This window comes from Acinonyx jubatus, chromosome B4 (genome assembly GCF_027475565.1).
Source record: "Acinonyx jubatus isolate Ajub_Pintada_27869175 chromosome B4, VMU_Ajub_asm_v1.0, whole genome shotgun sequence".
NCBI lineage: Eukaryota > Metazoa > Chordata > Mammalia > Carnivora > Felidae > Acinonyx > Acinonyx jubatus.
In genome coordinates this window covers 57,180,603-57,204,895 of record NC_069387.1, presented here as the reverse complement: position 1 = coordinate 57,204,895, position 24,293 = coordinate 57,180,603, and the positions used below count along the sequence as shown (strand labels likewise).

The 24,293-nt window shown below is 37.7% G+C and overlaps 1 protein-coding gene across 1 annotated transcript in view; it reads right to left on the bottom strand.

Moving 5' to 3' along the window:
* The window catches only part of IRAG2 (inositol 1,4,5-triphosphate receptor associated 2), a 127,872-nt gene that overhangs the window by 28,504 nt on the left and 75,075 nt on the right, over window positions 1-24,293 (bottom strand). The window contains exons 17-23 of the mRNA XM_027035758.2: window positions 22,872-22,986; window positions 22,268-22,430; window positions 15,304-15,365; window positions 14,097-14,177; window positions 13,421-13,517; window positions 11,045-11,192; window positions 10,228-10,309 (exon numbers count right to left, since the gene is read on the bottom strand). Of these exons, the coding sequence (XP_026891559.2) occupies window positions 10,228-10,309; window positions 11,045-11,192; window positions 13,421-13,517; window positions 14,097-14,177; window positions 15,304-15,365; window positions 22,268-22,430; window positions 22,872-22,986 (748 nt within the window). The remainder of the gene's footprint in view (window positions 1-10,227; window positions 10,310-11,044; window positions 11,193-13,420; window positions 13,518-14,096; window positions 14,178-15,303; window positions 15,366-22,267; window positions 22,431-22,871; window positions 22,987-24,293) is intronic.

Sequence of the window (24,293 nt, the reverse complement as noted above, 5' to 3'; positions counted from 1 at the left end):
GGGCAGATAGAGTTTATTTCATGAACTTAAGTTGTCTTTAAACAGAACATTCTATGTGGGCGTAATAAAATATTTCTATTTATGGAAATGTTATTCAACCTAAAACTTTTGACCTGGTGATTTAAAAATGGTTTTCTATTTTCCAGCTAGACAAATCATACATTTTAAACTTAATCCCATTCTCAAAGATCTGAGGGATTACATCGACATCACCACCTACTACTCGGCGCTCAAAAAGAGCTTAACAAAACTGTAGTCCCAGCCTGTCAGGGCAAATGCTTGAAAGTCTTATTTGAACTTCTTAATCTTGATCAGGATTTCCTAATTTGGGGGCAACTTGAGGACATTAGGGTTGATTAGTTCACATGCTCTCAAATAATGCAGTAGGAACATGGGTTACTCTTTAATAATACGTTTTTCTGATAAGTATATTTTCATTATTATTTGGTTTATGTGGGAAATAAAATTTAATATTGAAAACTGAAACCATTCGAAAATACCAAAAACCTGCACAGACCATTCAAAGGTGAAGACACTTACATATTCAATAATCAAGCAGAGAACTTATTAACAGCCACAACCAAACAGGTTTCAATGGAGGGATATTGTATATCACACCCAGTATTTAGAATCTACCCCAGATAATATGGACTATAGTCACAGAAAGGTAAGGATTTAGCAAGAGTTTGCTGAATATGTAGTTATGCAATGCAATCACAGCATTCAAAATTTACGGAAGCCCTTTTCATATATCATCTCCTTTAATTCATCTAACAACCTTATGAAGTGGGTTTTAGCAAGAAAGTATTTACTTATTTCAGGTAAAGAAAGTAAAGCCAGTGAATCAAGTAATTTCCCAGCAGTATTCAGAATAGTAATGTAAGCTTCCAAACCCAGTTCGGATGAAATACAGTGTCCTCTCTACTGTAAACAGAACTGTCTCTGAGATACCCTAACCCAGGCTGTTGGTGAGGTACAGACTTGCCAATTATTGATTTAAACAGGTAGATGATTTAAACATAAATGTTTACAACGTTCACCTCAAATGTTTAGAAATATCCACAAACTTGCAAAGCAAGAATTTATACCTAATCCTCTTATATATCAACGTTGAACAATCTTCCCTATTTCATTTTGTCTCTGCTTTAAATGCCTTTGGGTCAGATCATGTGTGCCTGAAGCCTCTCATGACATCAGCTTGATATAATTCAACAACCTTCATCAAAGGCCCACTTTGTCCCAGGAACAGTGACAGAGGCCGGAGGCACACTAAACTACAGTACTTGTCTCACAGGAGTTTGTAAGCCAGTCAGGAAGACAAATGCCTAAACCAAACCATAAATTATAGGCAGCATTGCACCGAGGAAAGTAATATGCACAAAATAGACTGGGGTCATATTTGAATTACATTTTTTTAAATGTCTTTATTTTTGAGAGAGAGAGAGAGAGAGAGAGAGAATGAGAACGTGTGCAAGGGAGGGGCAGAGAGACAGGGAGAGGAGAGAGAATCCCAGGTAGGCTCTGCAGTGTCAGTGCAGAGCCCAGTACGAGGCATAATCTCACCAACAAAACTGTGAGGTCATGACATGAGCTGAAATCAAGAGTCAGGCACTTAACTGACTGAGCCACCCAAGTGCCCTGAATTACATTTTGAAGAGAAATTGTACCTTATACCCTACAGGTAAATGATGATATCCCCATCATTAAAATAGTTAATAGATTGTATTAGCAATTATTACATGCTTATTTAACTATATTCCAATATACAGGTAAGAAATGAAGCTATAAAAATAGTAAAATATTAAATATCCTTCAGTTTTATTGAATATCATACTTCATAAAAGTCAACAAGGATTCATTCCTTGATAATTTAAAAATCAGACCCCCTTAAAATCCTATAACATATAAAAATTTGATTATATATGTCTTGAAACACTTGCTGCTGTGCTATAATACATATATAATAATAATAATAATAATAATAAATTATATTGTACTAACTAAAAAGTTAATTTTTTCAGAAAAAGACTTCTTATACCTATTAGGGTTGTGGATACCTGTATCTGAATTTAAGGGGTATGAAATTTTACTTTATACTTAAGTATTTTATACTTAATTAAGCTGGCTTTCAATATGAGAAAACAGGAAACACATCATTTTTATAAACTAAAAAATGTCTATTATTTAAACTCAAAATAATAAATACAGCAAAATACGGTTTACCTCCATTACAAATGAGTCTCATTTGCTGTAATGCTCTGTGTAAGCCCTTCTTCTGTTTTAATACCTTATATGTGAAACATTTTAGAGAGAAGCTTTTTGATAAATGTAAAATATTTATGGATTAAATAATAATTCTGTAATTTTGGAGAAATGTCACATTTAGCAGCCACACATTACTACATCATTGTTCAGGAGCAGTTGCAAGGTAAGCAATTGGATATTATTTCCAATTCATTAGTCTTTCTATATCTCACTGATCGGAAAAATCCCAATAGACAACAAACATATCTCAAGCCCTAGATTTTCATAAATTGGTCCAAGCATTTTTCCCTTCTTACAGAATAACTAGAAAAACGATTTTTTTTTCAAATTTAGATTTCTAGTTAATGAAACTGGCAATATAAGTCCTCAGGGTGTCTGTGCATATTGAGTGGGGATGACAGACAACTCAGCAAAAATTTTCTACAATTGTGCTTTTTTCCCCCCAGCTTCAAGTCACCACTATTCAAACCAGCATCCCGGACCCACAGGAAACCTAACCTCCACAAAACAGCTATAAATACTTGGCAGATCATGAAAAAGATAAATTTCTGGATATATTTTAAAACCAAGACAAGTTAAGAAACTGACTAAAAGCAAGAAAAAGAAAGTTCAGATGACAGACTTACTTACATGTAGAAGACTGGCTCAAGTCAATGAGTCTAACACATGTCGACAGCATAGAGCAGGAAGAATGTTCTTCCTGTGCAAGTCATTCAAATAGCAACCTGCATAACATTTACATGAAAATCCGTGGCCAGCCCATTTGCTTTTGACAGCAAGCGTCTAATGGAGGGTGGGGTAGCCAGGTACTCATGGAACAAAGTGAGACATATTCTCCCATGGGCTGGGTCAGCAAACGCAGGCCACGCACACAGGCATGGACACACACACACACACACACACACACACACACACACACCAGGATTATTTCAATATTTAGATAGAAAAATATGAAGAATAAGATATTATTATTATTAATATTTAGGTTATTAGTAAGAGTAATTAATAGGCCTAGATCATCTCCCAGGATTACTTTATTTTTGCTCTTTTAGATAAAATGTTTCTTTAGCTATAGATTTTATGACCAGAGACCCTTCCATTTGTGTTACCAATGTAATTTTTACTATTAGATCTATTTTAGATGATCGGTACTACTCCAATAAATTCATAGGGTTTTCTGAGGAAAAAACCTGAAAAGAGTCTATATATAGGCTTATTTCATTCTAACTTAAAAAAAAAAAGTCCTTGACTCAGTGTTGGTTTCAATGTTGTGGAAAGAGAATATAAAATCGAATACCAAAAGATCACAACTACTATAACCTAAACAAAACTAAATTTCCTCACAAGCTTTTTTTTTTTTGTACCTAAAACGACACCACACCCTCAGATCTACAGGACACACCTACCAATCTGAGGTTCATTTATAGTACAATTATAAGTCAACTTCTATATGTTCCAATTTTGCAACTGGCAATGTTATTTATTCTCCAAGGTTATGACAGACAATGACCAGAAAATCTTCTGAGATATTTCAAAATTGACTCTGTCCTTTGTCTCATAAATCATCTCCTCCTAGTGATAGTATATCTTAGACAAAAACATGTAATAACATGGAGGAGACCTCAAAGACCTATTTTTTTAACAGCCAAATTAAAAACAGAGAAATTCATCTTCATATCCTCCGATTGTGACAAGGTATTGTCTTTTTTTTTTTTTCATTGACTTATGGTTGACATACAATGTTTTATTAGTTTCGGGTAGACAACATAGTGGTTTGACAATTCTACACATTACCTAATGCTCATGAGAAGGGATCTTTTGAGCTTCACACTGCTGATAATTCTGATTCTGGGTGACAGCTATAGCTGCTTTCTGAGTGTTTACTAGGAAACAGGTACTTTGCATACATCATAAAGTGTCTTGGTGGGGTTAGATCTGAGACTGAAGTAGGTAAAGAGAAGAATCCATTTCATTGTCATAGAATCTTCATGAAGCTCCTTAATTCTCTGAGTATGTGGGGACACACACAGGTACCTAGGCACACCCCCAGTTTGGCTCTTCGGTTGCTGTTCAGACTCCATGGTGGGAGCATGTGATTAAGAAAAAGAAGACAGACTACAAGGAGAGACAACTGGGCCCTGGAGAGAAACTGCCAAGAGTGAGGAAGAGTTGAGGAAGTCGGGCTAAACAGACCACTGGGCCCCCCCCCCCCCCCCGACGGGAGCCACAGTACTGGAGTCAGTGGGAGACGGCTCCTGGCCACTGTGCCTCCCAGCCCACTGGCTTATCTCTGTATGTACCTTGACACAGAGAGGGTCATTTTAACAATCCCATCACAAGTAGTCCGCCCCCCAACACTGTAGTAGGACCTTGCTCTGAAGTACTGAGACAAGAAAGAAGAATCCTCTCTGCTGGCTGGGGAGTAAAGATCACTAAGGTGATCAGGCACAGAGCTCCAAAGAGTTAAACATAGAGGGCATGTGGGGATTATGGGTCACAAACAAAAGGCCTGCAGAGATGTGAGTGCTGAAACCAGCTTCCTTTCCCCTAAGCCTCTCAGGAATTGAAGCATCCTGCCCTGGGACTCACTAGTTGGTAGGCCTGAAGGAGATATTGGTATACACCCCTAGAGGCTCTTGGAAATGTTGAGACAGGACCCCATGGAGAAGAAAGGCCTTCCTATTCATCAGTGAGTGGGGAAACAGAATTAAGGTTTGTCTTTTCTTTAAATATAACTGATTTGGTTTGTTCCCATGGACTGGTTAGGCCAGAACATAGCCATTGCTTTATGCATATGCATACATGTAATGCATGTATGTGTGTATTTGAATCCTCCAAAGAACCCTGAAAAGTAGTATCTCTGTTTCACGGGGTGGGAGGGTAGGAGGGTGTCAAGAAAATTCAGAGAGGTTAAGCCACTTGTCCAAGTTTACACAGCGAACAAGTAATAGAGCCAGTCTTAAATCCAGGCCTGCTTGATTCCAAAGCCTATGTGATGTGGCTATAATTCTAAATCATTACCGGAAAAATTTTAAATAAATACGAAAGTAACAGAATAGAATAAGTAAAATTTGTGTACCCGTTCTGCAGATTCAGCTATTACCAACCTGTGGCCACTCTGTTTTGTCACCCACTAAACCCACCCCTGCATTGTTTTGATACAAATCCCAGATATCATAAATATTTTAGCCTGAATCTCTAAAAGGCGAGGTTTAGAAATAATTTATTCTCTCTTTTTTTTTCTGCAATATTCCAAATAAATGAATTTTCTGGGTCAGTAGAGTAACTCCATTTTTCCCAAAAATGTCTTAAGCTGGGCCCCAAATTATTTACTATGAGATGTTCTTTTTGAGATAATAATCTTATTAGAGTCCTTTGCTCACTCAAATAGATCCTCTTAAGAATACGGATGTTCAGGGGCGCCTGGGTGGCTCAGTTGGTTAAGTGTCTGACTTCCGCTCAGGTCATGATCTCACAGCTCGTGGGTCCAAGTTGCTTGTTATGAAGGCTCTCAAGAGTGACAAAAATACTAGAGTTTGAAGCCAGAGATGTAAGAAAAATACCATAATTTATGGGTCACTGGGATAAACACAGATTATATTTTCTGGCAATTTTTATCTCACATTTTGTTATAAATCCCTGTACTTATTAATGAGAATGCTTAGAAAATTGTTTTCTAAGGAGAATTTTCTATTACTTATGAAGTGGGGGGAGTTGAGGGGTAGGAAGGTAGGATTTACTCTCATGAGAGAGTGAATCATGCAGTGAACAGGCTGCAGAGATTCTTCAGGGGAGAAGAAACCTGGAAAGGGAACAGTGAGAATTAGTGATATCAGCTGCCAAGTGCAGCAGACAGACTGCTTCCTGGGGATTCTAGAGGAAATGGCACAGAATACAGCATGAGAACCTTCAGGGAACCTATACGTTTCCCCAGGAACATTGGGTAGGAGTTTCCATTGTGATGTGTTAGCTCCTGCTTCTTAATGGCATCAAGACCATGGGGGGTGGGGGGGGGGGAGGAACAACAACAACAACAAAAACCAAAACTCAGTCACATAGCCTAATGACAGTGTATTTGGAGATCCTTTTAGATAAATAAAGAAGCCCATTTCCTAGCCAAAAAACTACTTTCAAGGTAATTATGATCAATTATTATGAGTGAAAGTTCTAAATTCAGTGTTCTAAGAGGAGCCATGAGAAAGGCTTATTTTTTGAACGTGGACAAACAAGAATTTGAATCCCACATTTGCTAGTTACCAGTTGAGTGATCTTGGGGAAGTTACTAACCTCTGTGAACTTCAGCTGTGTCATTTGTAAAAGCAGAGAATGCCTACCAAAGTTGCAGAGAAGATTAATAACATGGCATGTGGAAATGCTTTCCTACAAAGTACCTGGTACACAAGTGATGTTTGTTTCTTCCCCATTCTTGGTAAAATCACTGCCAGATAAAAGGGAAATTACTAATAACCAAACATCCTGTAAGCTTCCAAGTTCAACTTCCTTTATTAAACTTACAATAACTGCTAACTAATAGCAAAATAGATTCATTTCCTTTTTCTTTCCTTTTCTTAGCTACTCAATAGGATGGGTATTAAGGAACAGAAAAATGTCAGATACACACACTTAAAAGGAATAATAAGAACAAGTCATATAACTTAGCAGTGAAAAGAACCCCATTTATTAAATGGGCAAAGATCTGGGGCGATATACCTCCAAAGAAGAAGCACATTGGTCAAAAAGTACAAGAAAAGATGTTCGACACCATTGGTCATTAGGAGAATGCATACCCAGTCCATCAAAACCTACGTCACACCTGCCAAGATGGCTATAATCAAAAAAGGGACAAATGTTGACAAGGATGTAGAGAAACTGGAATCCTCCTGCATTACTTGCAGGAATATAAACTGGTGCAGCGACTTTGGAAATCTGTTTTATAGTTCCTTGAAATATTACAGATACCATATGATGTAGCAATTCCACTCCCAGATATATGCCCAAAAGGATACCCATATGGGTACAGAAAAACTTATACACAAAAGTTCATAGTAGCATTATTGACGTAGGTAAAAAATTGAAACAACACAGGCACACATCAGCTGATGAATAGATAAAATGTGATATAGACATACATTGGAACATTATTCAGTCATAAAAAGGACTGAAGTACTTGTAACATGCTACAACATGGTGAAACTTGAAAATATCATACTAACTGAAAGAAGTCGGCCACAAGAGGTTATTCCATATATATGAGATATCCAGAATAGGCAAATGCATATACAGAGAAAGTAGATTAGTGATTCCCTAGGACTGAGGGTTTGGTGGGAAGAAGGGATAGACTGTTGATGGGTATGAGGTTTCTTTATGGGATGATCAAAATGTTCTAAAATTGATTTTGATGGTTGTTGTGCAATTCTGTGAATTTAATTAAAAGCAGTTAATTGTTCTACCAAGAATCATAAAATACCTAAAATACCATAAAATAAACTTAACCGAAGATGTAAAAGATCTGTATGCTGAAAACTATAGAAAACTTACAAAGGAAATTGAAGAAGACACAAAGAAATGGAAAAACATTCCATGCTCATGAATTGGAAGAACAAATATTGTTAAAATGTCAATACTACCCAAAGCAATCTACACATTCAGTGCAATCCCAATCAAAATTACACAGGCATTCTTCTCAGAGGTAGAACAAACAATCCTAAAATTTGTATGGAACCACAGAAGACCCCAAATAGCTAAAGTACTGTTGAAAAAGAAAACCAAAGCTGGAGGCATCACAATCCTGGACTTTAGCCTTTATTACAAAGCTGTAACCATCAAGACAGTATGGTATTACCACAAAACAGACACACAGACCAACGGAATAGAGAACCCGGAATTGGATCCCCAAATATATGGCCAACTAATCTTTGAAAAAGCAGAGAGTATCCAATAGAAAAAAAGACAGTCTCTTTAACAAATGGTGCTGGAAGAACTGGACAGCAACATGCAGAAGAACGAAACTAGACCACTGTCTTACACCATTCACAAAAATAAACTCAAAATGGATAAAGGACCTGAATGTGAGACAGGAAACCATCAAAACCCTAGAGGAGAAAGCAGGAAAAAACCTCTCTGACCTCAGCCGCAGCAATTTCTTACTTGACATATCTCCAAGGCAAGGGAATTAAAAGCAAAAATGAACTATTGGGACCTCAGGAAGATAAAAAACTTCTGCATTGCAAAGGAAACAATCAACAAAACGAAAAGGCAACTGACGGAACAGGAAAAGATATTTGCAGAGGACATATCAGATAAAGGGTTAGTATCCAGAATCTATAAAGAACTCACCAAACTCACCACCTAAAAAGCAATCCAGTGAAGAAATGGGCAGAACACATGAACAGACACTTTTCCAAAGAAGACATCCAGATGGCCAACAGACACATGAAAAGATGCTCAACATCACTCATCATCAGAGAAATACAAATCAAAACCACATTGAGATACCACCTCACACCAACCTGAGTGGCTAAAATTAACAACTCAGGAAAAAAACAGATGTTGGCAAGGATGTGAAGAAACAGAAACCCTCTTGCACTGTTGGTGGGAATGCAAACTCGTGTAGCCGCTCTGGAAAACAGTGTGGAGGTTCCTCAAAAAATTAAAAATAGAATTACCCTATGACCCAGCAATAGCACTACTAGGAATTTCTTCAAATGATACAGGAGTGTTCATTCATGGGGGGTATGTGTACCCCAATGTTTTTAGAAGCACTTTCAACAATAGTCAAATTATGGTAAGAGCCCACATGTCCATCAACTGATGAATGGATAAAGAAGATGTGGTTTATATATACAATGGAATACTACCTGGCAATGAGAAAGAATGAAATATTGCCATTTGCAACAACGTGGATGGAACTGGAGGGTATTATGCTAAGTGAAATAAATCAGTCAGAGAAAGACAAATATCATGTTTTCACTCATATGTGGAGTTTGAGAAACTTAACAGAAGACCATGGGGCAAGGGAAGGGGCAAAAATAGTTCCAAACAGAGAGGGAGGCAAGTCATAAGAAACTCTTAAATACAGAGAACAAACGGGAGGTGGATGGGGGGTCTGGGGGAGAGGGGAAAATGAGTGATGGGCATTGAAGAGGGCACTTGTTGGGATAAGCACTGGATATTGTATGTAAGCGATGAATCATGGGAATCTACTCCTGAAACCAAGAGCACACTGTATATACCATATGTCAGCTAACTTGATAATAAATTATATTTAAAAAATTAATAAAAGCATTTACCTGAATAAGTTGTTTAATATGTGAATTATATCTCAAGCAATTAAAAAAAGGAAGAATACTGGATTGTTAGATCCTGAAACAGAACTGTCTGCTCCTTTTGACTGAGAAAATTATGGAACGTGGTTTCAATTGTAGACAGAGGGATCACTCCATACATATCTCCATAACCTGGGGAGTTTGCCTAAATGACGTGTTATTTAGTGTTATTCTTTTTTTGGTAGAAAAGTACCATTAGCACCTAACTGCAGCCATGAATACTCTCTGGGCACTGCCCTACTTTGTGACTTTTTACAAAGTACCAGCACTTCAAAGATTATCTAGGTTTGACTTCAATTCTTAGACAGACAATGAGACCTAAGACTTATAGTCATTAGTAAATTTTAAGTCTCAAATCAGCCTGCCTCTCGAATAAAATATTCAGCATACTTCACCAAAATCTCCTTTTGTCTATTTATCCTTTAGCTTGTACTACAGAAGGAGTAGAAAGCCCCCAAATGCCTGAATTGTAATCTCTTGTCAAGAAAGGTTGACATTTCTCATGCATCTGTGTTTTGTGGTATGAGATTCACACTTGCTATAAGAGTGTCCATAATACTTCAAAAAAATATACCATAGAAGAGGACCAGGATATGGTCGTACTAAAAATAAAGGTGAAATATAGTCAAATGCTCACTTCCATCCTTAGATCATCATTCATCCTGAGGCAACCTGAAAGATCTGTTCCTGAGTGGGGGCCAACTTCAGGGCCTGGGCACCTGGCAACAGAAAACAAAGCTCCTTACTCCTGATGGAAAGACGGAGAATTTCAGCTAATACCAACTGTTTCCCTTCCCTGCCTCAGCTTAACCAAATTTCTAATTAAGTTCATGGTTTTAGTAAGACATAAGGAAAGGCAGCTCCAACCTCCACCAGAGAGAGATGGCAAACCATAAGGAATCTAGCCAAAAATGGAAATAAAGAATTTGCAATTCAAAGTCTTGTTTCTGCATCCTTGATACAGCAAGGAAATTTCACCGGGGTGGATAGTGCTCACAAACCCCACTGACATTTCAAACTTTTCCTGAGGAAGGTCAGTCTGTGTACTCAGAAAGGTGAGCACAGAGGAGCTTGGGGAGAGGGAGGGTGTAGGGATAAGGATTTGCAAAGGCTCATTAACCTTGAAGAAGAAGGAATAGAAATGTGATCAAAACCTATCTGAAAAAGTTAACTTAGCAGTATATAGTATATTCCTAAAACCTGGGAAACATTTTGGGTAGCCCAATTTGTCTTTTTACATTTTAGAATGGATGTTACGGAATTCAAAGTGCAAGAAAACTGCACTTCAAGAAAACTATAGAGACACCTTTAAAATTGTCAATTTTCAGAGTTAGATAAGTTCCACAATAAAACCTTCTTACTTAACACATTATGATCTCAGGATTCAAAAGTTTAACTGATTAAAAGCTTAGGCAACAGGAATAGGGTAAATATATTTGGCTCTTTTAACTTACTTGTGTCTTCTAGTCACATCCAAAGCACCATCCTCTATTTTCACATGGTTGGGCCTTTCACATGCATCTGGGATTCGGTTGGCTACACCTGAGAAAGGTGTCAACTCCAGTCTTGGAATCACTGTAAGACTCTCTAGATGCAAGGCATCTGCAGAACAGAAAAGAATAAAAACAGAAATTTATTTCTGGTTTAAACTATATTTTACGTATATACATACATACATACATACATATTCTTTCCCTCCTGAGAGATGGAACTATTTCTGAAAAAGCAGAAGTCAATTCAATTCTATTTTAACATAACCCTCCCCCCCACCTTGATGCCTCGTTGTATGAAGTGAAAATGCCAATTTTTTAAAGCAAGTTGGGGAGGGGACAGAAAAATCCCTGCCTACTAAGCAATTAAAGGGGTCAGCAATTTGCAACCAGAGGGTAAAATCCAGCCTAATTTGTAAATAAAGTTTTACTGTATCACAGACACACCCATTCATTCAGTATTGTCCATGGCTGCTTGTGTGATACAACAGCAAAGCTGAGTAGTTGCTGCAGAAACCATATAGCCTGCAAAGCCTAACATATTTACTATCTGGCCCTTTACAGAGACAGCTTACCAACTCCTGAAGAGAAAATTGTCAGATGCTGTGACTAGAAGTCATCAAAGACACGAAAGAAATGGGGTGACAAACTGTTTTTTGGAGAAAACCATCTTGTTATGTGTTTTTCTGAGTATAGGAAAAAGAGTTTAATGGAAAAAAACAGGCTTTGGAGTCAATCACAAATTTTTAATTCAAATCCTGGCTTGGCCACATACTAGCTGTGTGATCTAGATAAATAACTAAACCACTCTGAGCCTCAGTTTACTTACATATGAAGTGTAAGTAATGACAAAATGACCTTAGGCAAATTACTAACTCACTGTTTCTGTTTCTTTATTTATCATTTATTTTGAGAGAGCAACAGAGCATGAGTGGGGGAGGCGCAGAGGGAGAGGGAGACAGAGAATCCCAAGTAGGCCCTGCACTGTCAGCACAGAGTCCAGTGCAGGGCTCGAACTCACAAACCATGAGGTCATGACCTGAACCAAAATCAAGAGTTGGACACTTAACTGTCTGAGCCACCTAGGCGCCCCTGTTTCCTTATCTTTAAAACGGAAATGACATTAGCATCTACCTAGCAGGGAGGTGATGATTAAAGGAGGTAACAGCAATGTTAAGAGCAGAGAACTGTGCCTGGCATGCAGCAGGCACACATAGGGACTGTTGACATTGTGATCATGTTACTACCCCTGGGTTAGTGTGAACAAAGTCATCTAGAGAAAGCACGAAGCTGTTGTATGATACAAAAAGGCCATTAGCAGTGGTAGCACTTTTCCCTTCTCCACCTGAAATGACCCACAGATCACTCTACTTTCTATTTATTTCTTCTTAACTTTATTTGATAACCATCCCATTTCTCTTGTCATTTCAGAACCAGGCATTAACTTTTGCTTTCACTCACATCTAGGTTGTGATGAGAGATGAGAGATGTCACTGCTTTGAGCATTTCCTAAGATAAAGCTCATTCTCCTTGGCCTGGCCTTGAGTAATAGCCCACATGTAACCTGCAACTTGCTCCAAACTTATATTCTACTATATCCCAGCCAAACTCCAGTTTCCAAAATGACTTGTCCAGCTTTGATTCTTCTTCAAACATTTGAAGCTTTTGCATTCTTACTTCTGTTTTACTTTGTTTTTCCCTCATGCCATTCTCCTCAGAATACCTTGTCCATGATTTTTGCTTTTCCAAATGCAACCCATGTTTCAAGGCCTGGTTCAACTCTCATTTCTTCTATGGAGACTTCTCTGAGCCCATTCTTTTTTTTTTTTTAACATATATATTTTTTAAGTTTATTTATTTATTTTGAGGAGAGAGAGAGAGAGAGAGAGAGAGAGAGAGAGAGAGAGAGAGAGCGCGCACGCGCAGAAGCAGAAGAGGAGCAGAGAGGGAGGGGGAGAAAGAATCCCAAGCAGGCTCCATGTGTCAGCACACAGCCCAATGTGGGACTCGATCCCACAAACTGTGAGATCATGACCTAAGCCAAGATCAAGAGTCAGACACTTAACCAACTGAGCCACCCAGGTACCCCCTCTGAGCCCATTCTAATCTCCCTGGTAATCTGTGAGCTATTTTAAGATTGATTCTTTATTACACATAATATGGTGCTTTGTACAGAGTAAGTGCTCAAACATAAGTTCGTTGACTGAATTCCGGGATAAATATCCAAGTATTCAACAACTTTTTCTGTACAAATATAATTGTGATTATTTTCCCATTCAAAAAGAGCCCTACCCTCAGCCATGCCTGACAGGGTATAAGAGGGGGGCTATCCATGCTTACCCAGAAGAGGTGTGTACCAGCATGTATGTTTGAAAGTCAGGGGTGCCTGATGTATTCTTGCTTCTTGACTGCTATATTGTTTATGGCAACACTGCTTCTGAAGAGAAAATTAAGTACTGTTAGGTATCTAAAGGCATGTAACAGTATGTTTCATTATCTACTCTCTTTATCTCCAAAGGCAGAAAGACTATTACCGGTCTCAGCCCTGTGAGAGAGGTCCAGAAGAAAATAAATGATGTCAAGTTAGAAGTAAATAAATGATGTCTTGAACAAAAGGTATACTTTACCTTGTGGGTAAACTATAATTCTCATTAAAAATCACAGTTCAATAATTTAACAGAATTATATCAATTCCCAATAATCGACATTCTCATATAAACAAGAGCTTTGAGGAAAGAGGTATGGGTGAGGGGCAAGCTTAGTTATACAATATTTCATCATGATACCACAATCAAATTTAAAATATTGCCATACCGTAGGGTCTACCAGCATTGTATGCATGTGTGTGATAAAGAAAAAGAATAGGAATCCATTGCCTCATCTCATAATCTCCCAAAGAAAAGTGGTAGAGTTTAGAGTTCTGAGACTACTGACACATACTGGACTTAACTTTCTATTTTGGCATAGTAGTGGTTTGCAACAGGCACTTAAATCGTTTCAAAAAGCTCAAACTTACCAGTTTTTCTTGAAGAGGTTGTTGAATTCCATCCGTGCAGGACAGGGGATCATAGTGAGGAAATTCCTCATCTAAACAGCTCTGTCATGAGAAAATGGTGGAACATATTCAAAGACAGAACGATGACAACGTCAAAGAAAGATGCAAAACATATTATGCTTAAGAGAAGATATGATGCTACCTGAGGAGAGTAGTTATTGGCCAGTTCTTTCTAGTGTTCAACTTTAAGGGAAGAGGTTTGTAATTGTAAAGCTTTCATTTTCTTTTCCTCATTACTTGTTTTAGAAATGAAATCCAACTATCAGGGACAGGAAACACAAGAGCTCTGTCATTGAAATCTTTAGGCAGAAGCCAAAGAAGCTTGGTGGAGACATGTCAGTGTAGTGAAAATGGTGTCTATGAAAATTTTATAGCTATCAAATTGTGGCCCTAGTCCAAGAGGTAGATACGTATCGATCACAGTTATGCTATAATATAAAATCGTATTGGTGTTCCTAATATGATTAGAGAACATTTGGATGTGGAGGTTTTTCCACTTCAACTTATTATAGGGGGCTTTCTAGGCACTCTGCCTAGCTTAGTCTCCACATGAATAATTTTTGTTCTACTTAAACAGATGTGCCTGCAATACACCCTTGGAAACAGATACATGCAGACATCACCCCTCTCTTTCTTCCCTTCTCCAGTCCCTCCCCCCCCCACCAGTGCCAAACTTACCCTTCCTTATGTTCCTCATTTAAGAACAAAAAGGAGAAATTCACCAAGTATCATGAGGGAAAGAAATACATTGAACTCTGCCATGGATATATTGAGATATCCAGACAGAAAGGAGTTGAAAGTTTAATTCAGACAGGAGAAAATAAGAGACAATAACCATCCCAGCCCATCCAAGAGTACACATTCAACAGTATCAGAAAGGAAGTGCCTAAGACTAAAAAACTGGCCCTTTGCTAATATATAAATTCTCAAATGTTTCTTCTCTGAAAGATGTTATTAGAAGCCATTCACTAACGTGAGTTCTCTCCTCTTGTTTTGCTAAATGCTTTCAGTGCATAAGAGAACAAAGTCCCCCGGAGGATTTTCTTCTAAATTGGTTATTTTATAATCAAAATCATTATCTATTATAAATTAGCTTCAAAACCTTACACAGATTGGACCTCTTCCCCACAGTAAACACACATCACAGGTTTTTTTGTTTGTTTTTTACCTGAAACGGTAAGCCATGGCGTCGTCCTTTAATTAACTTCTTTCTCAGTGACTCAACTGTTGCTATAAAAAGAATTCATAACCAGCTTAATATGGACGTTAGTAACCCGCTTTTTCCCCTGGTTAATTTCATAAACTTTTAACAGTTTTAAATTTGGGGCCTGAGGAAAGGAGAGGGAAAAGCAATGACTTCTGAGAACACTGTTCTCAAATCATGTCCTGGGGCAGTGGATACAGAGAACAAAGGTTGGAGAGGCTAAACCACTATCACTCTTGAGTATTAAAATTAACCTTGGTAGATGCAATTGTCTTCTAGAGGTGAGTCATAGCATTATTTCACCTTCACATAGGAATACACCTGAGAGGTCATCAGTCCAACTGCCTACAAGGTAGAAATCCTCTCTCCAAGCAGCTTCTGCTGGAGCTATGAGTGACGGGAGCCCCAGAATCCTACAGGTACATCTGAGATCATGAGAACGTTGTTGTCCAGAGGATTTCAATAATGACTCAGTATGCATGGAGCTGGGCTCAGATGCATAGGATAATGCTCAACTCGGTGTACTCTTTCATGCAATTAAAAATATTTATCTTTCTACTTAAGTGAAATCTGTCTCCTAGTAACTTCGAAATTCTCATCTCTGGAGCAACAGAAATGAAGAAAAAAAATACCTTTTTAACCCTGAGCTACATAGTAACATATCACTTATTTGACAATCCTTACTCTTTGAAATATAGCCAAGAACCAGAAAACAGGCCCAAATCTTTTGAACCAAAATAGATGTTGATATGCCTGCCCTTTATTCATGTGGCAACTCCTCACACTTCCACTCATGCAGTAGGCTCTGGATTTATCTATAAATCTCACAAGCTCTGTGTTCTCAGCCCACAGATGATTAAAAACAAATGAGGGTAGGAAGCTCTGCTAGATGGAGACATATTAATAGCTGCCACTTTTTTTTTCTTTCTTTTCTTTTTTTTTTTTTTTTTTATATCACTAACAGCCAGGAAAATTAACAGCAAATATTCTGGTGTCCAAAACACATGTGAATCTGGTGCTTATTTTAAAGACCAACAGTTTTATATCTCAATAGCCTGAAGAAATTCTGAACCATGAAAATAATGTTAATATATGTGAAAAGTACATAATCTATAAAATTATTTTTTCTAGGAAAAAAGGCTTGAAAAAATAAGTAAAATTCTATTTTGTAAGACTTTTTTTGGTAAAAATTACTTATTTTGCAACTAAGCTTGACACAGTGTTACTGGGCCCACCAGGAGGAAATTATCTTTTTAAAAATTTCTAACACACTTAAGTAGTAAAATTATTTAAATTTTAATACTTAAAACTCCAGTAAAGATTCAATTTTAGAAAATTCTCTGTGTTAACTCTATTCATAAATAAAGCCCTATACTTCTCTAGACCTACATCTAAGCAATAGCAACCAAACCTTTTAGAAGTGGCCAATATTATGTCTCTGAAGGTAATATATCTCCAAAACACTGTCTCTGGATTTTCCAATTAAGCTTGTGTTTCACAAGAAATAATGAGCTAGTCGAAGGCTGCCTAAATTGCCCATCTGCTTTCCCACCAGGCAATCTTGGGTTTTAGGAATAGTCCATCTCAAGACATTTAAATTGTAAACCTTATTTCAACAGATGTTTTGTGAAATGTGTAGCAAGTATTTCCATATGTTTTATAAGGCAAAACATGTTGCCTTTATGACCCTAATTTGCATTCACCTTTGCATTCTTTTTTATGTGTTTGGAGTTGGATCTGCCATGTCTCTAGGACATTTAGATTTCACATGGAAGCAAATAAAACAATGGCCACTGTATCCCCTGCTGTTGCCATCTGTGATATAGGATGGGACCAGGTGTCTCCGATACTTTGCCTCTGAAGAAGCTGAGACAAAACAACTTTCCAAATGACTATGCAATGAGGCTTTCGGGGAAAGGCCCTGCAATTAATTGGCTGTTGCTAATTTAAAGCCATAGAATTAGAGCTATAATAATGTTAGCTATCAGTGATGGTTGATATTTAAGGAGTATGGACTCTTGTAACACAATATATGTGTCACCTCATGTTCTATAAAAGCATGTATTAAAAAACATCAAATTTCATTGAAAACCACAGACAAGGAGAAAATAATTTACAACACATACATCTGTCAAAGGACTTGTCTCCAAAATATGTCAAGAAATCCTCTAACTCAAAAACAAAAGGACAAATGTCCTAATTTGCAAATGGGCAAAAGACTTTGATATGTCACAGCCAATCAGCACAAAAATGAAAATCACAAGATACACAGGAGAGTGGCAAAAACCAAAAAGACTGATACCATCACACGTTGATGTTGTAGAGCACCTGGAACTCCCAGACACTGCTGGTGAGAGTGTGAAATGTTACTGACCCTATGGAAAACTGGCAGTTTCTTAAAAAGCTAGTTACAGCTACACTACGACCTAACAACTCTGCTCATAGATAGATCTTTCTCCTAAGTTAAAGAAAAACATCCGTCCCTACAAAGACTTATACACAGATATTTATAGCAGCTTACTCCATAACACCCCCAAACTGCAAATAACTTGGATGTCCAATAACAGGAGGAAAGATAATCAAATTGTGGAACGTTCATATAAAGAAATATGGTTCAGTCATGAAAATGGGATACCACTGAGAAACAAAATAGTAAGATAACTATTATGTTGAGAGTAAGAAGACAGACACGAACAAGAGTACATACTTAATATCTCAATTCTGGAAGCTAAACTAACCCATCGGGGATAAAAATCAGATCAGAAGCTGATTCTGGGCACCTGGGTGGCTCAGTCGGTTAAGCATCCAACTCTTGATTTCAGCTCAGGTTATCATCCCATGGTTTGGTTGGTGGGATCGAGCCCCCATGTATGTCTTTCCGCTGACAGCACAGTGCCTTCTTGGGATTCTCTCTCCCCCTCTCCCCCCCCACCCCGTACCTCCCCTGCTTTCAGACACACTCTCTCTTTCAAAATAAATAAAAACTTAAAAGCAAGAAAGATCAGAGGCTGATCCCTGTAGTGGAGGAGGTGGGAAAAGGACAGTAACTGGAAAGTAGCACAAGGGAACTTTCTGGGGTTATAGAAGTTCTGTGCTTCGATGTGCATTTGGCAAACTGGTTAAACACTACACTTAAGATATGAACATTTCAGGATAGGTTAATTGTGCATCAAAAAATGAACATAAAAATTGTAAGACCAAAAATAACTGAGTTTATGAGATAAACACAGTTCGGGAGAGATCACTAAAAACGCACATGTACCACTGTAACCAGAGCAGTGACCAACACAATTATAAACTATTAGTGCCTTGGGAGAAAATTTGGATCACTGAGACATGCATCTTAAGATGACTGACTAAAGGCTGCCTCACAGGATAATAGAAACGTACAATAACAAAAGCATGGAGAGCTGGCGACATTCAAATGGGATAGTGCTGGTGGGGTGCTAAGAAAATGCAGATGGAAGTAGAACTCTCGGGCAGCAGGACTGCTAAAGAGAACACAGGAGGGACTACAGTCTGCCACAAGCCAGAGCTCTGCAAGGCTGGGTGCACCTCTCTGGGGAGGGAGGCCCAGGTGCAGACCCTTGATTTTAATTTTCTTAAAGTAAAGCTGAAAGGGCTCCTGCTGCCTGTCAGCAGCCAAAGCCGAATGCTTCTTCCTTCCCTGTCGAAGGTTACAATTCCATGCCTACCAACCCAGATCCTATTCCCAGGAAAATCATGAATGAAACGACATAACTTCCATATTATGCTCACATGTCATTATCCATTTGCCGATGGTGAATGAGGTAATGCACGTGGAGAAACGTGCTCTATCAGAACAGACTCTGCCAGGTATGACCAAGCACTAGCTCATGTTTTGCATGTTATTTATAAACTACTGCATTTTCTGGAAGAGGATACGGAGACTCAGAGAGGTAAAGTGATTTGCCCAACATTATCCAGTTTCTCATTTGTGGATTTAGAATCAGAATGTAGGTTTGACTTCAAATACCATGCTCTTAATCATTATGCTATACTGCCTCCTAGATTATTTCATCCATTTCTGCATCCTACATTTGGGAAAATTTAGTCCCCCATCCCATCAGAGCTGTTGAGCAAGTTTTTTTTTGACTTTGGGTTTTTCCCTCGGTTCTCAGCTCAACACCTATCTTTAAGTGTCTGAATCACGTGAACCCTTCTTTCTTGTCTCATTTCCCTCTTGTGTACTAGCGGCTCAAGACAAGTGGCCCTCATCTTGCATCCATCCTCAAAGCCAGATGGCTCTTATCTGTCCCATACCTCATGCCGTTCATGCTAGGGACAGCAAGTCAGAAGAGAGTTTCCAGTGAGCTCATCTAGGTGAAAGCCTTCTCTAAACTATAAAGTTAATAGAGACACTATGCTCAAATAAGGAATTTATGATATACAGGAGCTTCTCGGGTTCTCTTGCCAAGGAAATATTTATAATGTCTAAAGGAAATTAATTCCCTCATCATTGATTACATCAGGGACTCAATAAAGATTTCATGTGGGACAGGAGCAAGAAGAGGATGAACAGCAAAGAGGTGATAGTTTGGATTAGATCAAGTGGTGTATGTTTTGTGTACATTAGAGTCACTCTAATGTGTTGGGTAAATACCCTAGATCTAAGAAGCCTTTTTATTCCCTTTTCAAAACAAAAATCCATTTATACATCTAGAATGCCCTTTGTTAACAAGATACTTAGATACATATGTAGGTAAGAAGCAAAAGAAAGAAAATATGTAAGGAACCATTCCAGAAACTTAGCAGTTATAATGGCATATTTCATGAAGGAAAGCATGTACACTAAGAAATAAGTCCAGTCCTGGTGGCAGCTGAAAGCTTGAATATTACTTATTAAATATTAAGTTCAGGACTTCTAATCAAATGTCATAAACAACTTCCTAGTTTCAGTTTATGAACACTGTCATTGACCTTAACATTTGGACAAAATAACTGAATCTGCACCCAATGCACCTAATGAACCATTCTTAGATACAACAGAAAGTAATTGCCTTAAACACTTAATAAATGTATTAAGCTAACCAGAAAGTTTCAGAAGAGCTAAATGGATTTGAATATTTTTGTTTTCTGACTCAGAATTCAAAAGTCTGACTCAGAATTCAAACAGCATGTGGTGGCAGTGGTAATGGTGGAATGTGCCAGGATGTGTTTATGTGATAACTGTCCTACCTCGCTGACATTTATTCACAGTCTATCTGGAAAATCTGCTGTACAGAACATCTCAAAAATATGTGCTACCTAAATTTCCCTCTTGTTGCAAGGTTGATTTTAAAGGGCATTTTTAGAAAAATCCTCATAAGTAAATGGTCTTCAGGGTAAAATCTTGATATGTAAGCCTTCTATGGGCAGCAAAAGATACAATCAAGTACAAGAAGTTCAAAAAGCCAGGCAGGTTGTGAGAAACTCAAGATAGAAAGGAAACATCCACTCTACTTTATTCAGCCAGAAAACAAAACAAAACAAAACAAAAACACATGCCTGCGACTCAGGGTAGCTTTAATATTCTGTTTTTAATAATGTTTGGACCAATAAACTGGGGAAGACAAGAGCAAGTTCATAATATCAAGAAGGTATATTTTGGAATAAGTTTAAAAAATTGACTCTTCCAACAAGGTACTATAAGGAAATCAAGGTGGGGGGAGTTGGAGGAGGAGATAAATTCTTATTTTTATTAAACAGTGGGTATAATGCTGATTTAATCAAAGATAAATATAACTGAAGCAAAAGATTAGTCCTCTAAGCACAGTGTCTAAAGCAAAAATACCATAAGCCAAGTTTGGAATGCTTTGTTATTCACATCTCAACATGAACACTTCTAATCACAAGGGAACCTTCTCCAATACCTTCTGAGCAATCATAAAATAATATATAGATTATGTCATTTAAAGCCGCACACTGTCTGATGGAGTAAACTGATAGTTAGAATTACTGAAAACCAGCAAGGTCTGCAAGGTTTAAAAATTATAATAAAATATTGAATAATTACTGTTATGTTAGAACTAGCCAAGTCCTTTAAACTTTTAAACAGCTTTCTCAGAGAGCAATAGAAAGGCTACAAAACAAACAAACCCAAGACTGAAAATTTCCATCTCTATTTCACCTGAAGCTTATAATTCATTTGTTTGTCACCCAAACCAATAACTGTCTCTAAAAAGAACATTTAGCTGGCCAGAAAGAACAAAAAGCTAGCCAAATAAGGGCGATTGTCTGATAAATGCTCAAATAAGTAAGCTTTATTTTTACCAAATTATCTTTCTAGAATAAAATAAGCTTATGAATAATCTGCCAGCTGTCATTTGAAAATTGTCTCTTCAACTAAGTCCTTAGTAAACATTTATCTACTTTTAGGTAATACAGAAAAATACTGAATATTCTAATTTTTTAAAGCAAAATATATATGTAAAGAACACATTAAAATTTAAAAAGCATTCTCATATATTTAATATTTGGATACACTGAATTCGTAAGTATTTTGCCCCCTAAGATAACTACTTAAAAGAAAATAGAGAGGCAGGTCCTTTTCTACCATGTCTTGAGTACAAGTGAGCTAATAAAATCAGAGTAGAATATGTAAGCTATTTGCGATTTCAAATATCCCATGCATACAAGATTTTTTTCCTTGTTTACTTTTACAGATATTGAGAACTTTAATTTTTAAAGAAATAGCAGTCAGGGCCAAATCTAGCTCATAATAAAAGATCTGAAAGGGAAAGTTAATCGTTAAATCAATCTACTTAGTCACTAGGCAAGCCTCTCTGGAAGCCCACAACTCTGCCTTCTGGAACCATTTGGTTGTCATAAATGCAATAATAATACAGCAGCTGTAATCTACAAAAATGGCTGTAGTCCTTTTTCTCAGGTGGACTGAATTGGGACATAACAAACATTTGCTACTCACTTTTCAATTTTCTTGTCTTCCGCTCAAGTGTCTGGCAAGTATTCACTAACTCAGTATTTATAGTCTGAAGATTCCGTTGTTCCGAAATTGCGTCCTCTAATTTATGCAGCAAAGACTTAGCTTTGTCACTGGCTGAGTGGGCTGCCCGATCTCGATCCTCAACCTGGACACGTACAGTTAATGCTGGATTTTAGCAGGGTGGCCAGGAAAGAAAGCAATTGAGCGCTGTTACTATGCACACGAAACTGAAAATGTGCTTTTCTTCTCAGGGAAGTGATAAGCCTCTACTGAACTTCTGCAATTCTGTGTTTGCATGGGCTTTGTATGCCTGAGCTATTTCTTCAGCGGTAAAAGTCCTGATATGTGAAGCTGCCTCTTTCTGCAAAGATGCCTCTTTTCATCAGTAGGCTGTTGACACCGCCTCTTTTACAACTCCCCGTTACTTCCTCCGCTCGCTCGCTGCTGGTCGCCAGGGACTGAACTTCGCAGTTCCTCTTTGTTTTTTGTTTTTTTTTTTCTGTTCCTCCTCTGTTTTTTACTTCATGGTTTCAAAGACATCTGAGGAAACTTCCCTTTGAATATAAAGTGGTCAAAGGCCACCTACCTGCTCTTCTCCGTCCTCCAGCCATGGGCTGGTTCCGTGGACCTTCTTCCTAAGGTCAGCTTCCGGGTTGACAGCATCTTCTTGCAGTTGTTCAAGGGCTTCTAGTTGTTTCTGCCTGGAGTTAAAAAAAAAAAAGGTCCAAACCACAAGCTGTCAGTGACATTTCAACTAAGAGTCACCCCTGGGAAGTTGTGACAAATTGAGACTTAATATACTTCCTCAGAGATCAGAGAAAAAAGTGAAAGTATTTACATACATATATAAATGCTTGACAAATAGAGAATTTTAACCAAAGCAATCATATCGATCAGTTGGCCCGATACTCCTACTTTACAGATAAGGGTATTTGATCTCCTATTTTACACTGGAATATTCAGTTTCCCACAAACTACATTCATAGTAGTTAGTATCAGTCACCAATTGCTTAGATGGTGGCACAATGAGATCACTGTAAGAGGTGGAATATTTACACATCATAGCTAGCCTTTTTTTTTCTGACAAAAAAGAGAGAAAAGAAAAAGAAGGAAAAAGAAACAAAAAAGAAAAGAAATAAGAGCTTTGTTTCATGATCTTGGCCTTTTCTAAGAGTTGCCCATCATGGTAAATCATGAGTATAGGAAGGGCTGCTCCCAAGCACAGATGCAACACTAGATGTTAGTATTTCCAAGTGAAGTCTTGTCTTTTCTGAAAACTTGACCCCTCTCCCTTTCTTCCTCACTCCAAATCTCTTAGTGTTATTATGTTACCTCCCTTTTGGATCCAACCCTAATCCTCCAAATATATTAAAATGCACCTGCTCTCAGTTAGCTGGTATTATTTAAGCCATGTTATGTATCAATATGTCCATGACTATCTGGAAACAACTGAATAAGGACCTTAGCTCAAAGGGATAATAAACTCTGGGAGCTTCAAAGCAGTGAGGAAAGCACTATCAGGTTTAGGCCTTTTGCATGCCTCTCAAACGTTAACAGAGTCAGATTCTCATTGTATATTTACATAAATCTATCCCTAACTACAAGAAGAATCACATGAGAGACCAGGATGGTTGCATAGAATGCTTACCATCATGGTAAACTAGCAAATAAAGCTCTAAAGAAAAATAAGAACTACCTAAACAAACAATATATTGAGCTTTATTTAATACCTTATAGTCTTTCCTTTTGTAAATTGTGGCAAAAATATTAAATATAAGATCTTTCCCCTTAACACATTTTTAAGTGTTTGTGAACTATAGGCACAGTGTGGTATAGCAGATCGCTAGAAATTACTTGTCTTGCTAACTGAAGCTTTATATCCATTACATTGCAACTCTCCATTTCCCCTTCCTCTAGTCCCTGGAAACCACCATTCAACTTTCTGCTTCTCTGAGTTTGACTATTGTAAATACCTCATAGAAGTGTAATCATGACATTTGTCCTTCTG